General features: G+C 37.4%; 1 protein-coding gene across 8 annotated transcripts in view; it reads right to left on the bottom strand.

The window, feature by feature from the left end:
• Cdc42bpa (CDC42 binding protein kinase alpha) overlaps window positions 1–19,914 on the bottom strand; it is a 204,282-nt gene that overhangs the window by 110,609 nt on the left and 73,759 nt on the right. For all 8 annotated transcript variants that reach the window (XM_050143074.1, XM_050143075.1, XM_050143077.1 and 5 more), the window contains exons 4-5: window positions 19,059–19,154; window positions 7,337–7,485 (exon numbers count right to left, since the gene is read on the bottom strand). In XM_050143074.1, the coding sequence (XP_049999031.1) occupies window positions 7,337–7,485; window positions 19,059–19,154 (245 nt within the window). The remainder of the gene's footprint in view (window positions 1–7,336; window positions 7,486–19,058; window positions 19,155–19,914) is intronic.

The raw sequence follows: 19,914 nt of genomic DNA, 5'->3' as shown, positions 1-19,914 counted from the left end.
GGGGGGGGGAATGGGGAGGCGGGGAGGAGGCGGAAATCTTTTTTTTTTCAATAAAAAATTATATTTAAAAAAAAAAAAGGGCACTGGCTGCTCTTCCAGAGGTCCTGAGTTCAATTCCCAGCAACCACATGGTGGCTCACAACCATCTGTAATGAGATCTGGCGCCCTCTTCTGGCATACGGGCATACATGGAGGCAGAATGTTGTATACATAATAAATAAATAAATCTTAAAAAAAAAAATTAAAGAAGGTGAGATCTACCCAAAAATTGGAAAAGGCTTGACCCACATGTATTCTTCATGACGTTCTAAGGGACAGAGGATAAAACCTTCTTTGTAGTTTACTATAGGGTATTTCTCTCAAAAAATCCTATAAAAACAACACTGACCTATTTCTTGTGATCTATAGTTGTGATTTACTCTAAATTAATGGCATTATCTAACATTATTAAAATCAAGGAGAGAAGATTAATAAAAATTACAACTGTGAGTCATGAATATGGAAAAAAATCATATAAGGAGAAAATGTGAGTATATATTTATCCACCAATAAGCTAAGTCTGTTTTTTGATTTGGGATTAATAATGCATCTTTTAAAAAAATCATTACATTTTAAGAATTTATACAAGGTATTATCTAAGAAGTGTAGTAGTAGTGGTGGCAGTAGTAGCAGCAGTAGTAATAATAGACAGGAACATGAAACCATTGTTTCCCCATATCTGTTCAATGCACCTTCAGAAACAAATTTTATCAACAAAAAGATACTATAATAATAGTAGTAGTAGTAGACATGCACATGAAACCATTAAGTTTCTCTAAATCTGTTCAATTTACCTTCAGAAACAGATTTTTACGGACAAAAAGATACTATGTTGTTGCCCTAAGGATCTTAACCTGTTTGAGAAGCCTGGTCTTGTGAGACCCCTAACAGTAGGAGTGGGGGCTGTCCCTGACTCTTGTGCCTGATTTTGGGATCACTTTTCTTCCTGCTGGGTTGCCTCCTCCAGCCTTAATAGGAAGGGACATACCTAGTCTTATTGCAACTGGATATGCCATGTTTGGAGGTAGGGGAAGCTGTGAGGGGAGGCGGGAAGAGAAACTATGGTCAGGATGTAATATATGAGAGAAGGAAAAAAAAAGAAAAGAAAACAAAAAACCCAAAAAAGATCTTAACTTGTTCTGAAACTTGTGTTTTTTCACATGAAAAAAAAAAACTTAAACAAGAAAAAAAAGAAAAGGTAAGCATTAAAAATGAAATATGGAAATGTGTACATTGAAATGGGATGTTCGCCCAGGTGAAATTTATTTTAAAATTTATTTTATTTATTATTGCTATTGGGGCAGCACATGTATTCCATGGATTCTATGTAAAAGTCAAAGGACAGCTTTCTTAAATGAATTCCCTCCTTAAACCATGGTTGCCATGGATTCGACTCAGGGGGAGACAAGTCCTTTTACCTACTAAGCCATCCAACTTTGCATGCAAATGGATGGAAATAGAAAACACTATCCTGAGCGAGGTAACCCAGACCCAAAAAGATGAATTTGGTATGTACTCACTCATAAGTGGATTCTAGACATAAATAAAGGTCAGTGAGCCTATAATTCGTGATCCTAGAGAAGCTAAATAAGAAGGTGAACCCAAAGAAAAACATATAGTTATCCTCCTGGATACTGGAAGTAGACTAGATTGCCAGGCAAAAATTGAGATCTTGGGGGTGGGGGTGGGGTGGGGGTAAGGGGAGATGGGGAGAGAAAAGTGAGGAGGGGAGGATGGGGAGATCCTGGGGGAATGGGATGATTGGTATGGAGAAAGGGTGGATATGGGAGCAGGGAAGAAGATATCTTAATTAAAGGAGCCATTTTAGGGTTGGCAAGAGACTTGACTCTAGAGGGGTTCCCAGGTATCCGTAAAGATATCCCCAGCTAGTCTTCACTTCTAAACAAGTTTCTCTAGAAGTCTTTATTTTAGCCACATGTATACATATGTGTATGTGGGTATGTGCATTTGAGTGCCTGTGACTGTGGAGGCCAAAAGAGTACATGGGAATCCCCTAGAGCTGAAGTTATAGGAGAATGTCAGCCACCGACCATGGGTGCTAGGATCTTTACTAAGATCCTCTGCAAGAACCAACATACGCTTAACCACTGAACCAGGTTTCTAGCCCCTCAAATACAATGTCTTAATCACGACGAGTATTCCTTTTCATATCTTGACATCAATTTATTTTTTTACTTTAAGTACCTTAATCAATTATAAAAAAAGGAAAGTGGTGAGAACAAGGGAAGGAGACAGCATGAATGGGAGAAAGGAAAGGGAGATCAGACTTAATTATCAGGAAATATAGTCTAATAAATATTCAAAGAAGTAATGATTGACATAACCCTATGTGATACACACAATTCATGGTCTAAATAACAAGTTCACATCAAGTGTTCCTAAATATGATTTGACAAAAGGGATGTCATGGTGCAGTGACCTCCTAATCCCTTGAAAATTCTAAACTCAATCTAGAAGAGGAAATCTTCAGGGACACATATTAAACTCTAATCACTAGGCACAAAAGACGAAAACTCATAGTCTATGCTTTACCAACTATCAACTGGTTAAACAGTGTCTTGTTTATACAACCGCGCCACAGTCACCTGTACTCTCCCAGGGATTTTCAGGTGCAGTGAAGTGGGTCTACTTTCTATCACGGGATGAGCATTTAGTGTTCCCTTTAAATATGAACTTCATGTCCTTCAGGTGGTACTAGGTATTTTCAGTTGGTAGTAGGTATTTTCAGTGGGTACTAGGTACTAGGAACTAGGATTTTCAGAAAAAAAAAAAAGAGTTATTCAATAATTAAAAAAATGTTATTTATTTGATCCTGGAACTTCTATTAGATGTCTTACCTTACCATCCCATGACCCTGCCAACTTCTCTATGAGCCCAGGTGTTTGGGGTTTTCTCCTATTTCAACTCTATTTTCTAACACTTCTGATAACTTTTCTTTAAATATATCATTATAATTCTACTGTGTAAAGTTTTACTGCGGAAAGATCCCTTTCCTACAACACAATGTGTTTCACGTGAGTCACACATCTCCATCTCTTGGATGGTTCTTCATGGTTATTCAGGGGAAGGACAGGTTTTCTTTTCCTTTAGTTATCCATTCCCTCCAGCTTCTTTTATTCCATTATTTATTTTGGCATAAACTTATCATCTTATTTTTACTACTAGGGACTGGACTCAGGTCCTTCGCTTTATCACTGAGTTACATACACATTCCTTAGATTTAATCTTCTCTTTTCTTAAGATCTTAATTGATATATTTTGTAATTCTTGAATCAGGCAGCACTTTATTCTCTAAAACAGAACGGGTGTACCAAAGATGCTGAGCAAAACAGGGAGATTTTATGAAAAGAAATGATACTTTAAAAGAATGTAAAATAAAGAGTTCTGGAAACTGGAAATCCACAATCAGGGCGTTGACTGTTTTCCAGCTGGATTCTCAAATGGCAGAAAACAAAAAGATCTTGCAACTAAATCTTACAGGTTCTCTACAGAAGACCAAGATCCATGGGTATTTACTTACATTTAGGAATTAGGGTACTAGGATTATGAGATGCTTTATATGTCTGACTAACCTGATTTAGTTGTTTTCTTGGGATACGAAACTCACTTATTTTTCATTCAAAATTCCACAGAAAAAATATCTTCCAATCTTTTGTCCAGAGAGCAAAAGCCCAAGCTTGGAGCCCAATAAAAAGAAAAACAAGGCAGCTGACATCCTCTTCCACCATAACCTTTGGTACCCTTTCCAATTTGGTTTCTGAATCCTTCCCACATAACCCTAAAAGTCTGTGGACCCTTTTTTTCTATCTGTCCTGACAAGATGTACCAAGATCATTCTGTCTAATTCCTGGAGCAAGACAGACAGAAAAAAAAAAAGGCAATGGGAAGGGGAAAAAGTCCTTTTCCTGGATTCTTTCTTTCTAAAAGTCAAGAAACTTTTTAAGTCTGAATCCTAGCACTGTACCTCAGTGGTGGAGCATTTATTTACCTAACATGCTCAAATGTGCAGCACTGTTATCTCTGCCAGTCTAGGAAACAAGGCAAGAACAGGAACTAGGGTAAGAGTGTAGTCACTCTTACCTATATACAATATCAGCTATTAAAATTCTGGTGCTAGAATCCATGCTATGATTATCTATATAAATTATCTATGAGATGTTAGAAAAATCACAAAATTCCTGATCTTTCCTCCTGGTCATCTAAAACTAAAGTGTACAATGGCCAAATACAATGTTCTAACTAGACCAACTTGTTCCTCTGTTCTTGTTGGACTCTTTGTCTCTGACAAATGGCACTGTAGCTGACAATCTGAACAGTAAGTAACACTGTTGATTTTAGTTAACAGGATTAGAAACAATGGTCCTTTTTCCATCTGAAATCAGGACTTACTTTGCCATGACCCACATTTGGCAGAAAGTTTACTCAACATGAATCAGACCACATGATGCTGTTAAGTCATTAAACTCTACTCCAAAATTCTCTGCCTCAGCAAAGAGATGATTGAAAAGTAAGGGTATACCCTTAAAATATAAACCAACTATTCAGTAAACCACAGAAAGGGTGGCACACATGTTTTAAGCTCAGAACTACAGTATATCCATGCCAAAGTCTAAACTGAGTTGACAGATTAATGAAAAGAAATTTATGATTGCCAAAATAGCATGTTAATAAATACAAGGGGAAAATAACCAATTTGCTAAAAGCACAAGAAAAGATAGATATATTTCCTATGTGTTCAAGTGATGACTTTAACACTCAAATGATAAAAGAGAATCTGGAGATGACTCAGCAGGTAAAGACTCCTGGCACAAGCCTAACCACTTGGAGTCCCAATGACCCGCATGGCAGAGAGAACCAATGTTGTCTGCTGTCCTCCATTCATATGCCACAGTGTGGACTCTCTCCCCCCCCCCTCTCTCTCACACACACACACACTCTCTCTCACACACACACACATTTTAATATGCATAAATTTAATATAAATAAAATTTAATAAGAATGTTTTTAAAATAAAATGATAAAATATAGGCCTAAGGAGATGGCTCAGTCAGTAAAGTCCTGCTTTATAAGCATGGAAACTTGAACTTAATCTCTAGAATCCACCTAAAAAGCCTAGAGTCCAGGTATGTGCTTGTAACTCCAGCAATGGTGAGACAGGAGACAGAGACAGGAGTATTCCTGGAAGCTTGCAGGCCAACTATTCTAGCCTACTTAACCAATGAGAGACTGTCTCAAACAAAAGGTGAAAGTCATCTAATACATGACACCCAAGGTATTCCTCTGACCTTCACACCCTCATAGTCAATATACATGTGCACTACCACCTACCATGAACACACACACACACACATACACACACACACACACACACACACACACACACACACCAAATAAATGATAAAATGTAATAGTAAACTTTAGTGGTTGTTCTCTGTATATATCTTCATTTCTTTGCCCATTTCCCTTAGCTAAAATATTTTAATTTTTGAAATATCTTCATTCTGACGTGGACATGGCTTCTTCCAACAAGTCTTCCAGAGTCATACGTTGAACTACTGTTCATTCTACATCTCCATAATGTTTAGGAACGTGTTTTTTGCATGGTCTGCTTTTACTATCACTCAATTCAAGTCTATCATTAGTTCCACCTTCAAAGTAGCTCTTCAAAAAGAGGGCGTATTTCCTCTACTTCCATCACATGTCTAACCCAAGAGAGTAGTTAGAATACTAGGAAAAAAAATATAGACTGACAAGCTTCCAACAAGAGTGAACTTATAAAATCTAAAAAGACACTTGAAATGAGAAAAACATATGTCCAACTTGAAGACAGCCACAAAATGGTAATGAATGGTACTTTATTAGATGCCAAGGTCTGTAGCATGATATTTAGCTGTCTCATGATAAAGACCCTGCTTTGGTAGCACATGCTTAGCATTCAAGCACTTGAAAATCTGATGCAGGTGCACTGGGTTCCAGGCCAGTCTTAGCTATATACACACTGTGAGATCCCATCTCAAAATAAATAAATAAGTAAATCAGTGATTAAAGTCTAACTTTCAAAACTGCAGTGGTTCTTCCCTATCGAAGCAGCAGCCCTTCACCACTCCTAACCACTCCCTCTTTCTGCTACTCTGCATTGCCCAGGAAAGACTCATTCTCAGGTAACCTGAGGAGATCCTACTTTGTTTTAAACCACTAAATGTTCTTCAATAGTTTATTACTCTTTTTTTTTTAAAAAATCCTACATAAAAATCATTTTCTAAATAGACTAACTTTTTTATCCAATAATAAATGGTATGTAATATATATATAATGCAACTCATAGGGGAAAAAAACAAGTTCTAGTTGTTTTGTTTGAGACAGTGTCTTTGGTAGCTCATGTTGGCCTCTAACACACTCCATAACAAAAGCAGGTCTTGAACTCCACATCCTCTTGCCTCTACTTCTCAAGTGCTACAATTGTAGTTATATACCACCATGACTAGCTCATTTAGAAAAAAGCATAAGTGATGAATTTTCTGTCAGATTATAATAAGATCATGCCATAAACTAAACTATCAGTGTCTTTTAAGCAAAAAATATCCTTTTGTATCTGTGTAATTCTTTAAAGTCTTTTCTTATGTATGTATATATATATATGAGTGTGTACATGTGAATACATGTGCCTATGAGGTCAGAGGTCAATTTAGGGTGTCTTCTGCAATCACTCTCCACCTTATATTCTGAGATAAGGTCTCTCAATAAACCCTGAGTTCATCAATTTGGCTAGACTCTCTAGCCAGCCAGTTGTTTCTAGGGATTTTCATTCCTTAACCCTAGTCGGTACACGCTGTCATGTCATGATTTTACATGGCAATGGAAATCAAACTCAGGCCTCATCCTTGCTATTTCCCCAGCCCAAGTCTTTTCTTGAGTGGCCTAGAATTCTATCAGTGTATAAGAACCAGATATAAGGAAACTGACTGTTGCATACTCCTTTTGGGAAGAACATTATATGGAAATTCAGTCATGCATATGTTCAAAGCTTTCCACAAAAACTCTGACTAGAAGTGGACATATATAGATAAAAATCTATGTACATGGACATACAAGCAGACTTATCAGTTCAATAATGCAGGTAAATAGTAACAGTAAAAACACAAAACCTCAAAACAACCTAAAAATAAACTGCAGATGAAGTGTAACTAAGACCATAATTAATAATTTGGCAGCAACAAAGCTGTTTCTAGATATAATATCACAGCAGCTAGATGGAATAACAGATTGGCTAACTTACCTGTGTACATAGTGGAGCTGATGAACTGAGTCAATGGCTATCACCATCTCGGCCAAGTAAAACCGAGCCATGTCTTCAGGCAATCTGTCTTCAAATTTGCTGAGCAGAGTAAGTAAATCCCCACCAACATAATAATCCATAACCAGGTACTGTGAACAAAAATAAAATGTACTTAGTAAATATTATGGTAAAAATTAGTATATTTACTGTATTCTGTGGCCAACTAGGAATAGGCTGAATATTTATGAAGGTTAATTACTTGTGTGGTTAGCTCACCTTTAAGTATATAAAATAATTATCATTAATAATAGTAAGACTTCTAGATTTCATAAGCAATGAAACAAAATTTTAAAGTTTAGTATAAAAGACAGGATTACAACTTTTGTTGCTTTTGTCCTTTGCCAAGAAAGTAACAGTATCACTCACTTCCAGAATGGATTTTTCTCAAATATACATAAAGTATACCCAGATGTGTGTGTGTGTGTATGTGTGTGTGTGTTTATGTACCAAAGACGGAGAAGGGTATATAAATGAGAATGTTCACCAGACTCTCTGAATTAGATGATAGATGATGTTATATATTTTCCTATATTTTAGATTGTTTTTAAATATTTATTACTTATACATGTTCATATGAATATGTACCACTTGGCATACCTTGATATTACAATGATTTTATTTTTTATAAAGGTTTACTTACTTTTATTTTGAGTACAAATGAGTGCCTGCATATATGTCTTTGTACCACAGTGTGCCTAGTTCCTATGGACATCAGAAGAGGTTGCTGGATCTCCTGGAGCTGGAGTTACAGGCGGTTGTAAGCTACCATGTGAATGCTGGAAACAAAAAACAAGTCCTCTGCAAAAGCAGCAGGTTCTCTTAACCACTAAGCACCTCTCCGGCTCAATGATAATTTTACTACAAGATGAAAATATTTCAGATATCACTGAGCTGATTTTATGATTTAAATATGGCTTTAAAAATTCTTTCATTCTGATACTTCCATGCATCTCAGAGAAACTAATTTTTTATACTTAAAGCCTTGAAATTAGGGAAATTATATTTCAAGTACTGATCTAAAACTTACTTGCAGGATTTATGAGGCCTAATACATAACTAACTCTACCATGAAGCTTATAACAAGTTAGTACAATGTAATAAAATTCTACAATATTATCGGGTTGCAAGAAATGGAGTTATGCAGAAAAGACCTTTATCTCTTAATTTAAAAGAACTTCAATGAGAAGTGTAGCAAGAAAAGATTTTAAGGTACAAAAAAATGTGCAATTAAAATAAACTCTAATATTTATGTACAGAGAGTCATACAATATAACTCATTTGTTATATATTTACTGAGTGTCACTTGGAATTATCATGTACCAAACACTGCATATATGCCTATGGGCTAAAGAGATGGAAGGCCCTACATCAAGGGCTTTTCCTTTGACAGGGTACTCAATTCTTATTATACCAGACTCATAAAATCTATAAAAATATACATACTGAATTGCTAAAAAATTATTTCAATTTTTTCTATTGATGGTCAATATTAAAAATGAGGCTTCCCAAGTTATCTATTGTTGTATGAGCAGCGGGCCTGCTTTTCATCCCGGCTCCCACACAGCTAGCTTTACACCAGAATAACAACACACAAACTGTATTCTTTTAAACATTGCTTGGCCCATTATATCTAGGCTCTTCTCGGCTAACTCTCGCACCTGGACTAGCCCATTTCCAATAATGTGTGTAGCACCCCAAGGTGCGCTTACCGGGAATATTCTAACCTACGTCCATCCTGGGTCAGAGCTTCATCGCGCGTCTGGCTCTGAGAGGAGCTATGGAGTCTGAGCTCACTTCCTCTTCCTCCCAGCATTCTGTTCTGTTTACTCCGCCTATCAAGGCAGTTTCTTTATTTAACCAATGACCTTCCTCCATCAATCTATGTTTTAAGAACCAATATCTACATACTATTCTATGCTTCTTTCATTACATAAACCCCAACCCTATTCCCTCCTAAACTATCAATGTGCTTTACTTAATTTCTTCAGTAATAAAGACAGAATAAAAACTGATAAATATGCAAGTACTCCTACATTTTCTTGCCTCCCAAATTGAGTTCACAGTCTTCCTTTCCTTTGCTCTCAGGAGTAAACTAGCTGCTAACACATTGAAAAAAAAAGAGGAAATCCCCAAAACTGTTGAGAAAAACATATCAAAAATGAACCACACCTTCAATGACATTTTGTCATTAGAAAGACAAGACACTGATTCACACTGATTAGCTGAAAGTCATTCTTTGGATCTAATTCAATAGATTGAATTTAATCACCAAGGTCTTTTTGGGTCTACTACCTACTAACTCTGTCTCCAATCTATTCCCATCCCTAACCATCAACAGCATCCTAATTCAGATCACGGCCACTCTGAGGTTGTCTCTGTCATTTATGGCACATTTTGGATATCTCTCATTTGTTAAGTAATATTTATTCCCTTCTCAGATCTTTGACGGAGTTGAAGATTATATAATTGTAATTACTCTCTACATTATTTAGACTCCTTGAGATAGAATGTCTGGTAAAACTTTTGTTCTCAATATTGCTTGTTATATCTATTATTTGTCATTATTGTTTATAGTTGTATTTGCTTTAGTTCTGTCTTATTTAGACAAAAGGGGGAGATGTAGGGATAAGCCCGCCCATTGGGGGCGGGCTTGCCTTGGGCGAATGTTTACTGATAAATTGGGTGTGCAGAAGCTGAGGGCCCCTTCCTGTTTCCTGTACTCCACGGGAACCTTGGTTTCTTGAGTCTGGTTTTCCATTAAAGTTGTGCAAATACTTATTACAATTTGTCTGCATTAATCTAAGCCACCACATCACAAGAACCAGTGATACCACTTTCGGGCATATACCCAAAGGATGCTTAATCATACCACAAGGACATTATGATACTGTGTTCATAGTAGCATTATATGTAATAGCCAGAACCTGAAAACAACCTAGACGCCCCTCAACCAAAAATATGGATAAGGAAAATGTGGCATAGTCATACAATGGAATACTACACAGCGATGAGAAACAATGACATCCTAAAATTTGCAGGCACCTCTCCTTCCCAAAGTGTACACCAACACTACGGACTGCTGAATGACACTGTTAGACAGCCCAAGCTACCCAGAAGCCGATACTCAGACCAGCAGAGCTACTTGGAAAGGCACCGATCACTATAGACAAACTGAGCAACCTGCAGAGGGCACTGTCCAAGCTGCTGAGCTTCCTGTAGGTGTGCAATGTGCTCCAGTTTCCAGTTTTGGGGAGCTATCAACCATGCTGGGATGGCTTTTGGTGACAGAGCTGCCTTTGAGAAATTTCTCCTCCTACAGTTAACAGTATTATAACTCAATGGCTCACCTAACTGGACTTTGGTGGTATTGGTACTTTATTGTCATCACTTCCCCATCTACAGAGGAGGGGGGCTCACATCTCCCCAGGAAAACTGTCTCAACTGTTAAGTCAGTGTTTACTCTCAATAATTGTCATAAACGTTTGCTTTTCCTTCTATTTAATTTTCATTTTCTGTCCACTAAATTGGTTTTATACACAATTTTATAATTTTTGAAAAATCAAAATTTAAGGCACAACATATCCAAACCTATGGGACATTATGAAAGGGGTGCAAAGAGGAAAGTTCATAGCATTAAGTACCTACATAAAGAAAACAGAGAAAGATCACATTAGAGACTTGACAGTACACCTGAAAGCTCTAGAAAAAAAAAAGCAGACTCATTGGAAATAATCAAACTGAGGGCTGAAATCAACAAAAGAGAAACACAGAAAACAATCCAAAGAATCAATGAAACAAAGAGCTGGTTCTTTGAGAAAAATCAACAAGACTGACAAACCCTCTTCCAAACCAATCAAAAAGCAAAGAGAGAACACCCAAATTAACAAAATCAGAAATGAAAATGGGGACATAACAACAGACACTTAGAAAATTCAGAGAATCATTAGGTCTTACTACAAAAGCCTATAAGTCACAAAGTTAGAAAATGTAAAAGAAATGGACTTGTTTTTTAGATAAATAACATATACCAAAATTAAATCAAGACCAGGTGAGCAATTTAAATAGATTTATAAGTCACAAGGAAATAGAAGCTGTCATCAAAAACCTCCCAACCAAAAAAAGCCCAGGACCACATGGTTTTATTGCAGAATTCTACCAGAATTCCTAAAAAGAACTAATACCTATACTCCTCAATGTGTTCCACATAATAGAAACAGAAGAGACATTGCCAAACTCTTTTTATGAAGCTACAGTTACCCTGACACCAAAACCACACAAAAGCTCAACCAAAAAAGAGAATTATAGACCAATCACACTCATGAACATCGATGCAAAAATTCTCAATGAAATACTGGCAAACCGAATCCAAGAACACATCAAAAAAAATTATCCATTATGATCAAGTAGGCTTTATCTCAGAGATGCAGGGCTGGTTCAACATATGAAAATCTATCAATGTAATCCATCATATAAATGAACTGAAAAAAATATGATCATTTCATTGGATGCTGAAAAAGCATTTGACAGAATTCAATACCCCTTCATGATAAGGGTATTGGAGAGAGTAGGGACACAAGGATCATATCTAAATATAATAAAAGCAATATAAAGCAAGCCAACAGCTAACATCAAACTAAATGGAGAGAAACTCAAAGCCATTCTATTAAAATCAGGAACATGACAAGGCTGTCCACTCTCTCCATATCTCTTTAACATAGGGCTTAAAGTACTAGCCATAGCACTAAGACAACATAAGGAGATCTAGGGGATTCAAATTGGAAAGGAAGAAGTCAAATTTTCGTTATTTGGAGATGATATGATAGTATACATAAGTGACTCCAAAAACTCTACCAGAGAACTCCTACAGCTGATAAATACCCTCAGTGATGTGGCAGGATACAAGATTAACTAAAAAAAAATCAGTAGTCTTCCTATCCACAAAGGATAAAGAAGCTGACAAATCAGAGAAACATCACCTTTCACAATCGCCACAAATAGCATAAAGTATGTTGGAGTAACACTAACCAAGGAAGTGGTAAAGACCTATTTGACAATAACTTTAAGACTTTGAAGAAAGAAACTGAAGAAGATACTAGAAAATGGAAAAATCTCCCATGCTCTTGGATAAGAAGGATCAACAGTAAAAATGGCAATCCTACCAAAGGCAATCTATAGATTCAATGCAATCCCCATCAAAATCCCAACACAATTCTTCACAGACCTTGAGAGAACAATAATCAACTTTATATGGAAAAACAACAACAACAACAAAAATAAAATCCCTAGGATAGCCAAAACAATCCTGTACAATAAAGGAACTTCTGGAGGCATTACCATTCCTGACATCAAGCTCTATTACAGAGCTACAGTAATGAAAACAGCTTGCTACTGGTATAAAAATGGTGACATTGACCAATACAATTGAATTGAAGACCTGGATATTAATCCACACACCTATGAACACCTGATTTTTGACAAAGAAGCTAAAATTACACAATGGAAAAAGGAAAGCATCTTCAGTAAATGGTGCTGGCATAACTGGATGTCAACCTGTAGAAGAATGAAAATCGATCCTTATCTATTACCATGCACAAAACTCAAGTCTGGTACAGGACCATGGTCTGTATTCTGCCAATTATATATTCAATCAATGCTAATTGGCCAGTAGCCAGGCAGGAAGTACAGGTGGGACAACCAGACAGGAAGTAGAGGTGGGTCAATGAGAACAGGGGAATTCTGGGAAGAAGGAAGCCCATTCTCTCTGCAGCTGTGAGTCCGCAACAAAAGAAGCAAGATGTGACTGCCTCGCTGAAAAAGGTACTAAGCCATGTGGCTAACACAGATAAGAAATATGGGCTAATATACATTATAAGAGTTAATAGGAAGCCTGAGCTAATGGGCCAATCAATTTATAAATAATGTAGACTTCTGTGTGATTTCTTTGGGACTTAATGACTGTGAGAACCAGGCAGGACAGAAACCTCAGACAACAGAAATCCAAATGGATTAAAGACCTAAATATAAATCCTACCACAGTGAACCTGATAGAGGAGAAAGTGGGAAGGGCACAGGAGACCACTTCCTAAGTATAACCCATTAGCACAGAGAATAAGAGCATCAATAAATAAATGGTTCCTCCTGAAACTTCTGTAAAGCAAAGGACACTGTCAGTAAGACAAAAAGGCAACCTACTGAATGAGAGAAGATCTTCACCAACCCCAAATCAGACAAAGGACTGATCTCCAAAATTTATAAAGAACTAAAGAAATTAGACATTAAAATTCTGAATAACACAATTAAAAAATGGGGTTCTGAACTAAACAGAGAATTCTCAACAGAAGAATTTCAAATGGACAAATGCTCAACTTCCTCAGCTATCAGGGAAATGCAAATCAAAACAACTTTGAGATACCATCTTACACCTGTCAGAATGGCTAAAATCAAAAACACCAACGATAGCTTATGCTGGAGAGGATGTGGAGTAAGGGGAACACTCATCCATTGTTGGTGGGAATGCAAACTTCTGCAACCACTTTGGAAATCAGGAAAGGGGAGTCAACCTACCTCAGGATCCAGCAATACCACTCTTGGGGATATAACCAAAAGATGCTCAATCATACTACAAAAGCATTTGTTCAATTATGTTCATAGTATCATTATTTTTAATAGCCAGGACCTGGAAACAACCTAGATGCCCCTCAATAGAAGAATGAATAAAGAAAGTGTGGCACATCTACATATTAGAGTACTACTCAGCAGTAAAAAACAATGACATCTTGAATTCTGCATGCAAATGGCTGGAATTAGAAAACACTATCCTGAGTTAGATAACCCAGACCCAAAAATATAAATGTGGTATAGGTGCTGTGGGAACACATTCTGCTCCTTAAGCCAATAGCCTTTAAGATACCAGCCCACTTGGGCATGGTCTTTTATTCTATAAAAACAGCAGTAACCATAGGCCCACTCTCTTGCTTCCCACTGCCGCTTCTAGCTGCTAGACTGTTCCTGTTAGTTCAGAAGACTGTTGTCTAGGACAGTGATATGTAAGTTTTCCCCTTAAATAAACAGTTTTTTTATTATCCATAATTCTGAACTGGTGTGGGATTGTTTTGTAACTTACGCCTTCTTCTGGTGCCCAACATGGGCCTTGAACCCACGACCCTGAAATTAAGAGTCTCATGTTCTACTGACTCACTCATTAGTGGATACTAGCCATAAACAAGGGACATTGAGCCTATAGTTCATGATCTTAGAGAAGCTATATAATAAGGTGAACCCAAAGAAAAACATATACAGATCCACCTGGAAACTGGAAGCAGACAAGATTGCTTGAAAAAATTTGGGAGCATGTGGAAGGGGGAAGAAGGAAGGGGAGAAGAGAAAGAGGAGAGAAGGGGAGGGTTGGGGAGATCTTGAGCAAATGGGATGGTTGAGATGGAGGAAGGACAGATATGAGAGCAAGAACAGAGATATCTTGATGGAGGGAGCCATTTTGAGGATAGCAAGAAACCTGGCTCTAGAAAAATTTCCAGGAATCCACAAGGATGACCCAAGCTAAGACCCTACGCAATAGAGAGGGTGCCTTGCCCTATAGTCAGACTGATGATTATCTTAAATATCACCATAGACCTTTCATCTACAACAGATCGAAACAGAGACAGAGACCCACATCAGAGCACTGGACTAAGCTCCCAAGGTCCAGCTGAAGAGCAGAAGGAGGAAGAGTATGAGCAAGAAAGTCAAGACCATGAAGGGTTCACCCACTGAGACAATGTTCCTGAGCTAATGGGAGCTCACCAACTCCAACTGGACTGGGAGTGAACTAGCATGGGATCAAACTAGTCCCTCTGAATGTGGTTGACAGTTGGGGCAGACCGAGGGACCAATGACAATGGCACTGGGATTTGTCTTTACTGCATGTACTGCCTTTTTGGGATCTGATTCTTTTTGGATGTATGATGTGGGAGTGTCATATCAATCTGTTGATTTCATTGGCTGAGCAATAAAGAAACTGCTTGGCCCTGATAGGTTAAAGCATAGGTAGGAGGAGAAAACAGAATAGGATGCTGGGCGGAAGAGGAAGTGAGGTCAGACTCTGCTCTGCTCCTGTAGAGACGCCATGCTCAGCTCTGCTGGATAGACACGATAGCTCTGCGCTCTGAGGCAGAGGCATGAAGCTCCCCAGGATGGACGTAGGTTAGAATCTTCCCGGTAAGCGCACCTTGGGGTGCTTACACACATTACTAGAAATGGGCTAGTCCAGGTGCAAGAGTTAGCCTAGAAGAGGCTAGATAGAAATGGGTCAAGCAGTTAAATGAATACAGTTTGTGTGTTGTTATTTCGGGCATAAGCTAGCCAAGTGGCCGGGGTGTTGGGGACGCAGCCCCGCCGCTCATATTTCAACAGATGTATACCTTGTTCAACCTGGATGTAGTGGGGATGGCCTTGGAGTTCTCACAGGGCAGGGTGCCTTGCCCTCTCTTAAGATTGGAGGGAATTGGAGGGAGAGTGTGTGGAGAGAGTGGGAGGGAAGAAGGAGGAGAGGAGAAAGTGGGAATTTGGATTGGTATTTTAAGTAATAAAATAATAATAATAATAATAAAAGAAAAATATATAAGGGATATACGTATTGGAATAACATTATTTCCACACCTGTATCTGGCTTGACATCAGACAAAAACCTCATGTGCATTACAGCTATAAACAAACCTTTAGTTTTATTTTAAAGATACTAATGATCATGCCATTTATTCTTTTCTAAATTTCTACCAAAGATTCAGAGGTACTGTACACAAATACACACGTTAGCTGTATAACAAACTTTAAAAACATAGCACAAAGTTAAAATGAGACAAAGTTTAATTCCAAATGGAAATTCCAGAAATGACTATTTCAACATGTAGAATTTTGGCACAATTTTAAGGTTTACAGGGGATGTAAACAGGGATGGCATTAAAGACAAATGCAGATGAGTACAGAGGATACTAAAGGATGAGTCATAAATTTTTTTGACTAAAAAAATATATTTAGTGTTATTGTCCATCTCTTATACTCCTGTAGGGGGTGGGGTTGGGAGCCAAGTCCTTGACTATGCTAGCATATGCTCTACCACTACTCTCCTGTCTTTGGTTTCCACAGTGCAATGTATCCATCAGTTCTGGCCGCTCCCATGAATTTTCTTGGCATCCTCATTGCCATCCATTGTGGGCACACCTGCACCTTTCCACATTTACAAGCATTACTCCATGGTTCTTGTTTGCCCTGTATTCACTGCTACTGTCAAGAATAACTAGGCCACATTTTCTACAGAGACGCAGAGAGTGGTTAATTATACAGGAAATAAAACAAATTGATGTGGGAGTGTCATATCAATCTGTTCATTTCATTGGTTAAGCATTAAAGAAACTGCTTGGCTGGCCCTGATAGGTTAAAACATAGGTGGGAGGAGTAAACAGAAGAGGATGCTGGGAGGAAGAGGAAGTGAGGTCAGACTCTACTCTGCTCCCGGAGAGACCCGACAGCTCTGCTCTCTGGAGCAGAGACGCCATACTCAGCTCTCCAGGGTAGACACGATAGCTCTGCGCTCTATGGCAGACGCGATGAAGCTCAGACCCAGGATGGACTTAGGCTAGAATCTTCCCGGTAAGCACACCTTGGGGTGCTTACACACATTACTAGAAATGGGCTAGTCCAGGTGCGAGAGTTAGCTGAGAAGAGGCTAGATAGAAATGGGTTAGAACAATATGTAAGAGCTAGCCAATAAGAAGCTGGAACTAGCCGGGCCAGGTAGTGTTTAACAGAATACAATTTGTGTGTTGTTATTTCGGGCATGAGCTAGCAGGCGGCTGGGGTGCTGGGGACGCAGCCCCGCCGCTCCAATTTCAACAACAAATCTTCACATTTCCTTAGTTTGAAAATCATTCAGTGTTGTTCCTGATGTCTTCAATTTTTTGTGGAATTTTAAACAACTGTTTTCAAAAAAGAACAAGTTTATTTTCACTGACCATTTTTCCTCTGCTTTGCAATCAAGCACAATTCAACTCTGAACAATGGTAAACGGCTTTTCTTATCTAATAAATAAGCTTCTCAGAAACTACCAATATAGCTGTAGATTCATTTTCATTTTATTTTTAGAAGTTATACTATAAGTTTTCTATTTTAAATTTACTAACTTTACTAATCAATTCTTTCCTATGAATTGAGAATGCAGTAATGTGTAGTGTATCTGGCAATGTACACGTAATACATATTGTAATGTGTTTTCAACAATAAACACAATGCTGTGCTATTTAATCCATTAAAAAGGTCACTGTCCTATGTGCTAATGCATTATTAATAAAAAATAAAACGTCATGGTATAGCAATATGCATAGAACTTAAAAAGCTATCAAGTTATAACTGGCTTGGTAGATTGCAGACAATCTATGTCAGTAAGTGTAGCTGTACTCAAACTTTATGAAAACTAAAACTTAAAGTTTGTGTAATATTCATGTCACAAAACGACATACTTTGTATCTTTCTTCCTTTTTGATTTAGCTACCTTGAGTCTGTCTTGGAAGAATAGTCACAGACTTTACACTTCTAAATAAATATAACATTTTTATCATTTAAACTACTTCACATATATTACTTACTTGATTTTCAACTTATTATCTGGTATACTCTATATAAATAAAGAACACTAAGAAGAGAGAACTTTTATCTCTCACTTGCTATTCTCTCCAGATACAAAGAACAATGCCTAGCAGAGAACAAACATCCAGTAATTATTTAGCAAATAAACAAAAACTGTTCCCTATTCTTCTATCTGTCAAGTCTGATACATAACAGCTTCTCAAGACATGAATACCTTTCTAAAATATATAAATCTAAAAATAAAATAGACCAAAAACTGAAGAACTATGAATAATAGGCCAAGTAGTTACATTGCATATTGCAGCAAACTTAACCTTATTTATCCTTTGATTTTTATTTCCCTCTTCCTAGTTTCTATATTCATTCTTACTTATACTCAAGTGGTAGATATTTTGATAGTTTGAGTTATCACTAAGTTCCCCCCATGCTTTTGGAAAATGATATCATATAAATATAACTCAATTTAATGTAGCACATGGCCACAATAAAAAGTGTGTAAAGATTTTTTCTTTTTTATGATTTATCTATTTATTACATATACAATGTTATGCCTGTATGTCTGCCTGGAGGCCAGAAGAGGGCACCAGATCTCATTACAGATGTTTGTGAGCCACCATGTGCTTGCTGGAAATTGAACTTAGGACCTCTGGAAGGGCAGCCAGGGCTCTTAACTGCTGAGCCATCTCTCCAGCCCCAAGTGTGTACAGTTTTAAGAAGTACAACAATACTAATAAAATATACTGGGAGAGTCATAAAAAGAAAAAATCCTGAACCATCTCTCACAACACTGAACTGAAGGAAATTAACAGTCTGGATCTAGTCTGGGATTTCTTATTTATTGAAGGCATAAACAAATTTAAAAGAAAAAAAACATCAAAATTCTCAGACAAAACAATCTCATACCATGTGTACAACTTACTCTCTGTGAGTAATTTTTCTATTAAAAAATCTATATTTAAATAACATTAAAAAATAATGGCAAACTCTGCCAACAAAAGACTATAATAACCCAAGTATTTCTTACTAAGTTGTTGTCGTCCTGGAAAGCATAGTGCAGAGTTGTTATCCACTTGTTGTCCCCGTTCACCAGCACGTCCCTCTCCTCACGAAAGCATGCTGTCTGAAAGGGAAAGAATACTTTATACAAGTATCCTAGAAAACACCATCCAAACAACTGCTCAAAGTGTGTATCACAGTCTAAAATGTTTAATATGTTTTTACAATTGCTATAGTCCAAAGCAATTCACAGAATTATTTAGCTTATCACAGACCAACCAACCTATTACCTAGATGATACAAATGTCCAAATTTGCCACTGCCACTTTACCAATTTTTGTTTGTTTATTTTCAAGACAAGGTTTCTCTGTAGCTTTAGAGCCTACTCTGTAGGTTGGCCTAGAACTCACAGAAATCCACCTATCTCTGCTTCCCGAGTGCTGGGATTAAAAGCACATGCCACCTCCACCTAGCACCCACTTTATCACTTTTGAAGACATAAAAAAATGAACATTACAGGTGCCTTTGACTTTCTGATTATATTTTAAAGTAAGACTGAACTCGGGATCTTGTGTATGCAAGACAGTTTGTACTCATGAGCTATATCATCGGCTCATACAGTTGGTACTGGTTATAAGGAAGATTAAGTAGCCATGATACATGAAACAAATTATTATACAATTAGCCTCATATTCTCATGTATATACACAAAGAACTTATTTGAACAAACAGAACTGCCAAAGCCTGAAAATAAATAGCAGTATCTGAGAAAATACTACAATAAGTCAATGTAATCCATCTGAAATCGTGATTTAAACTGTCAGTCAAGTTACTAAAATCTATGACATTTTGCTTTAGTTCACTTTAGGAGGAAAACAAAATCA

The sequence above is a fragment of the Alexandromys fortis genome, unplaced genomic scaffold (assembly GCF_014885135.2).
Source record: "Alexandromys fortis isolate MF-2015 unplaced genomic scaffold, M_Fortis_MF-2015_v1.1 scaffold_51, whole genome shotgun sequence".
NCBI classification, from domain to species: Eukaryota; Metazoa; Chordata; class Mammalia; order Rodentia; family Cricetidae; genus Alexandromys; species Alexandromys fortis.
The sequence above is the reverse complement of the archived record's forward strand: the minus strand, read 5'-3'. Positions and strand labels throughout refer to the sequence as shown.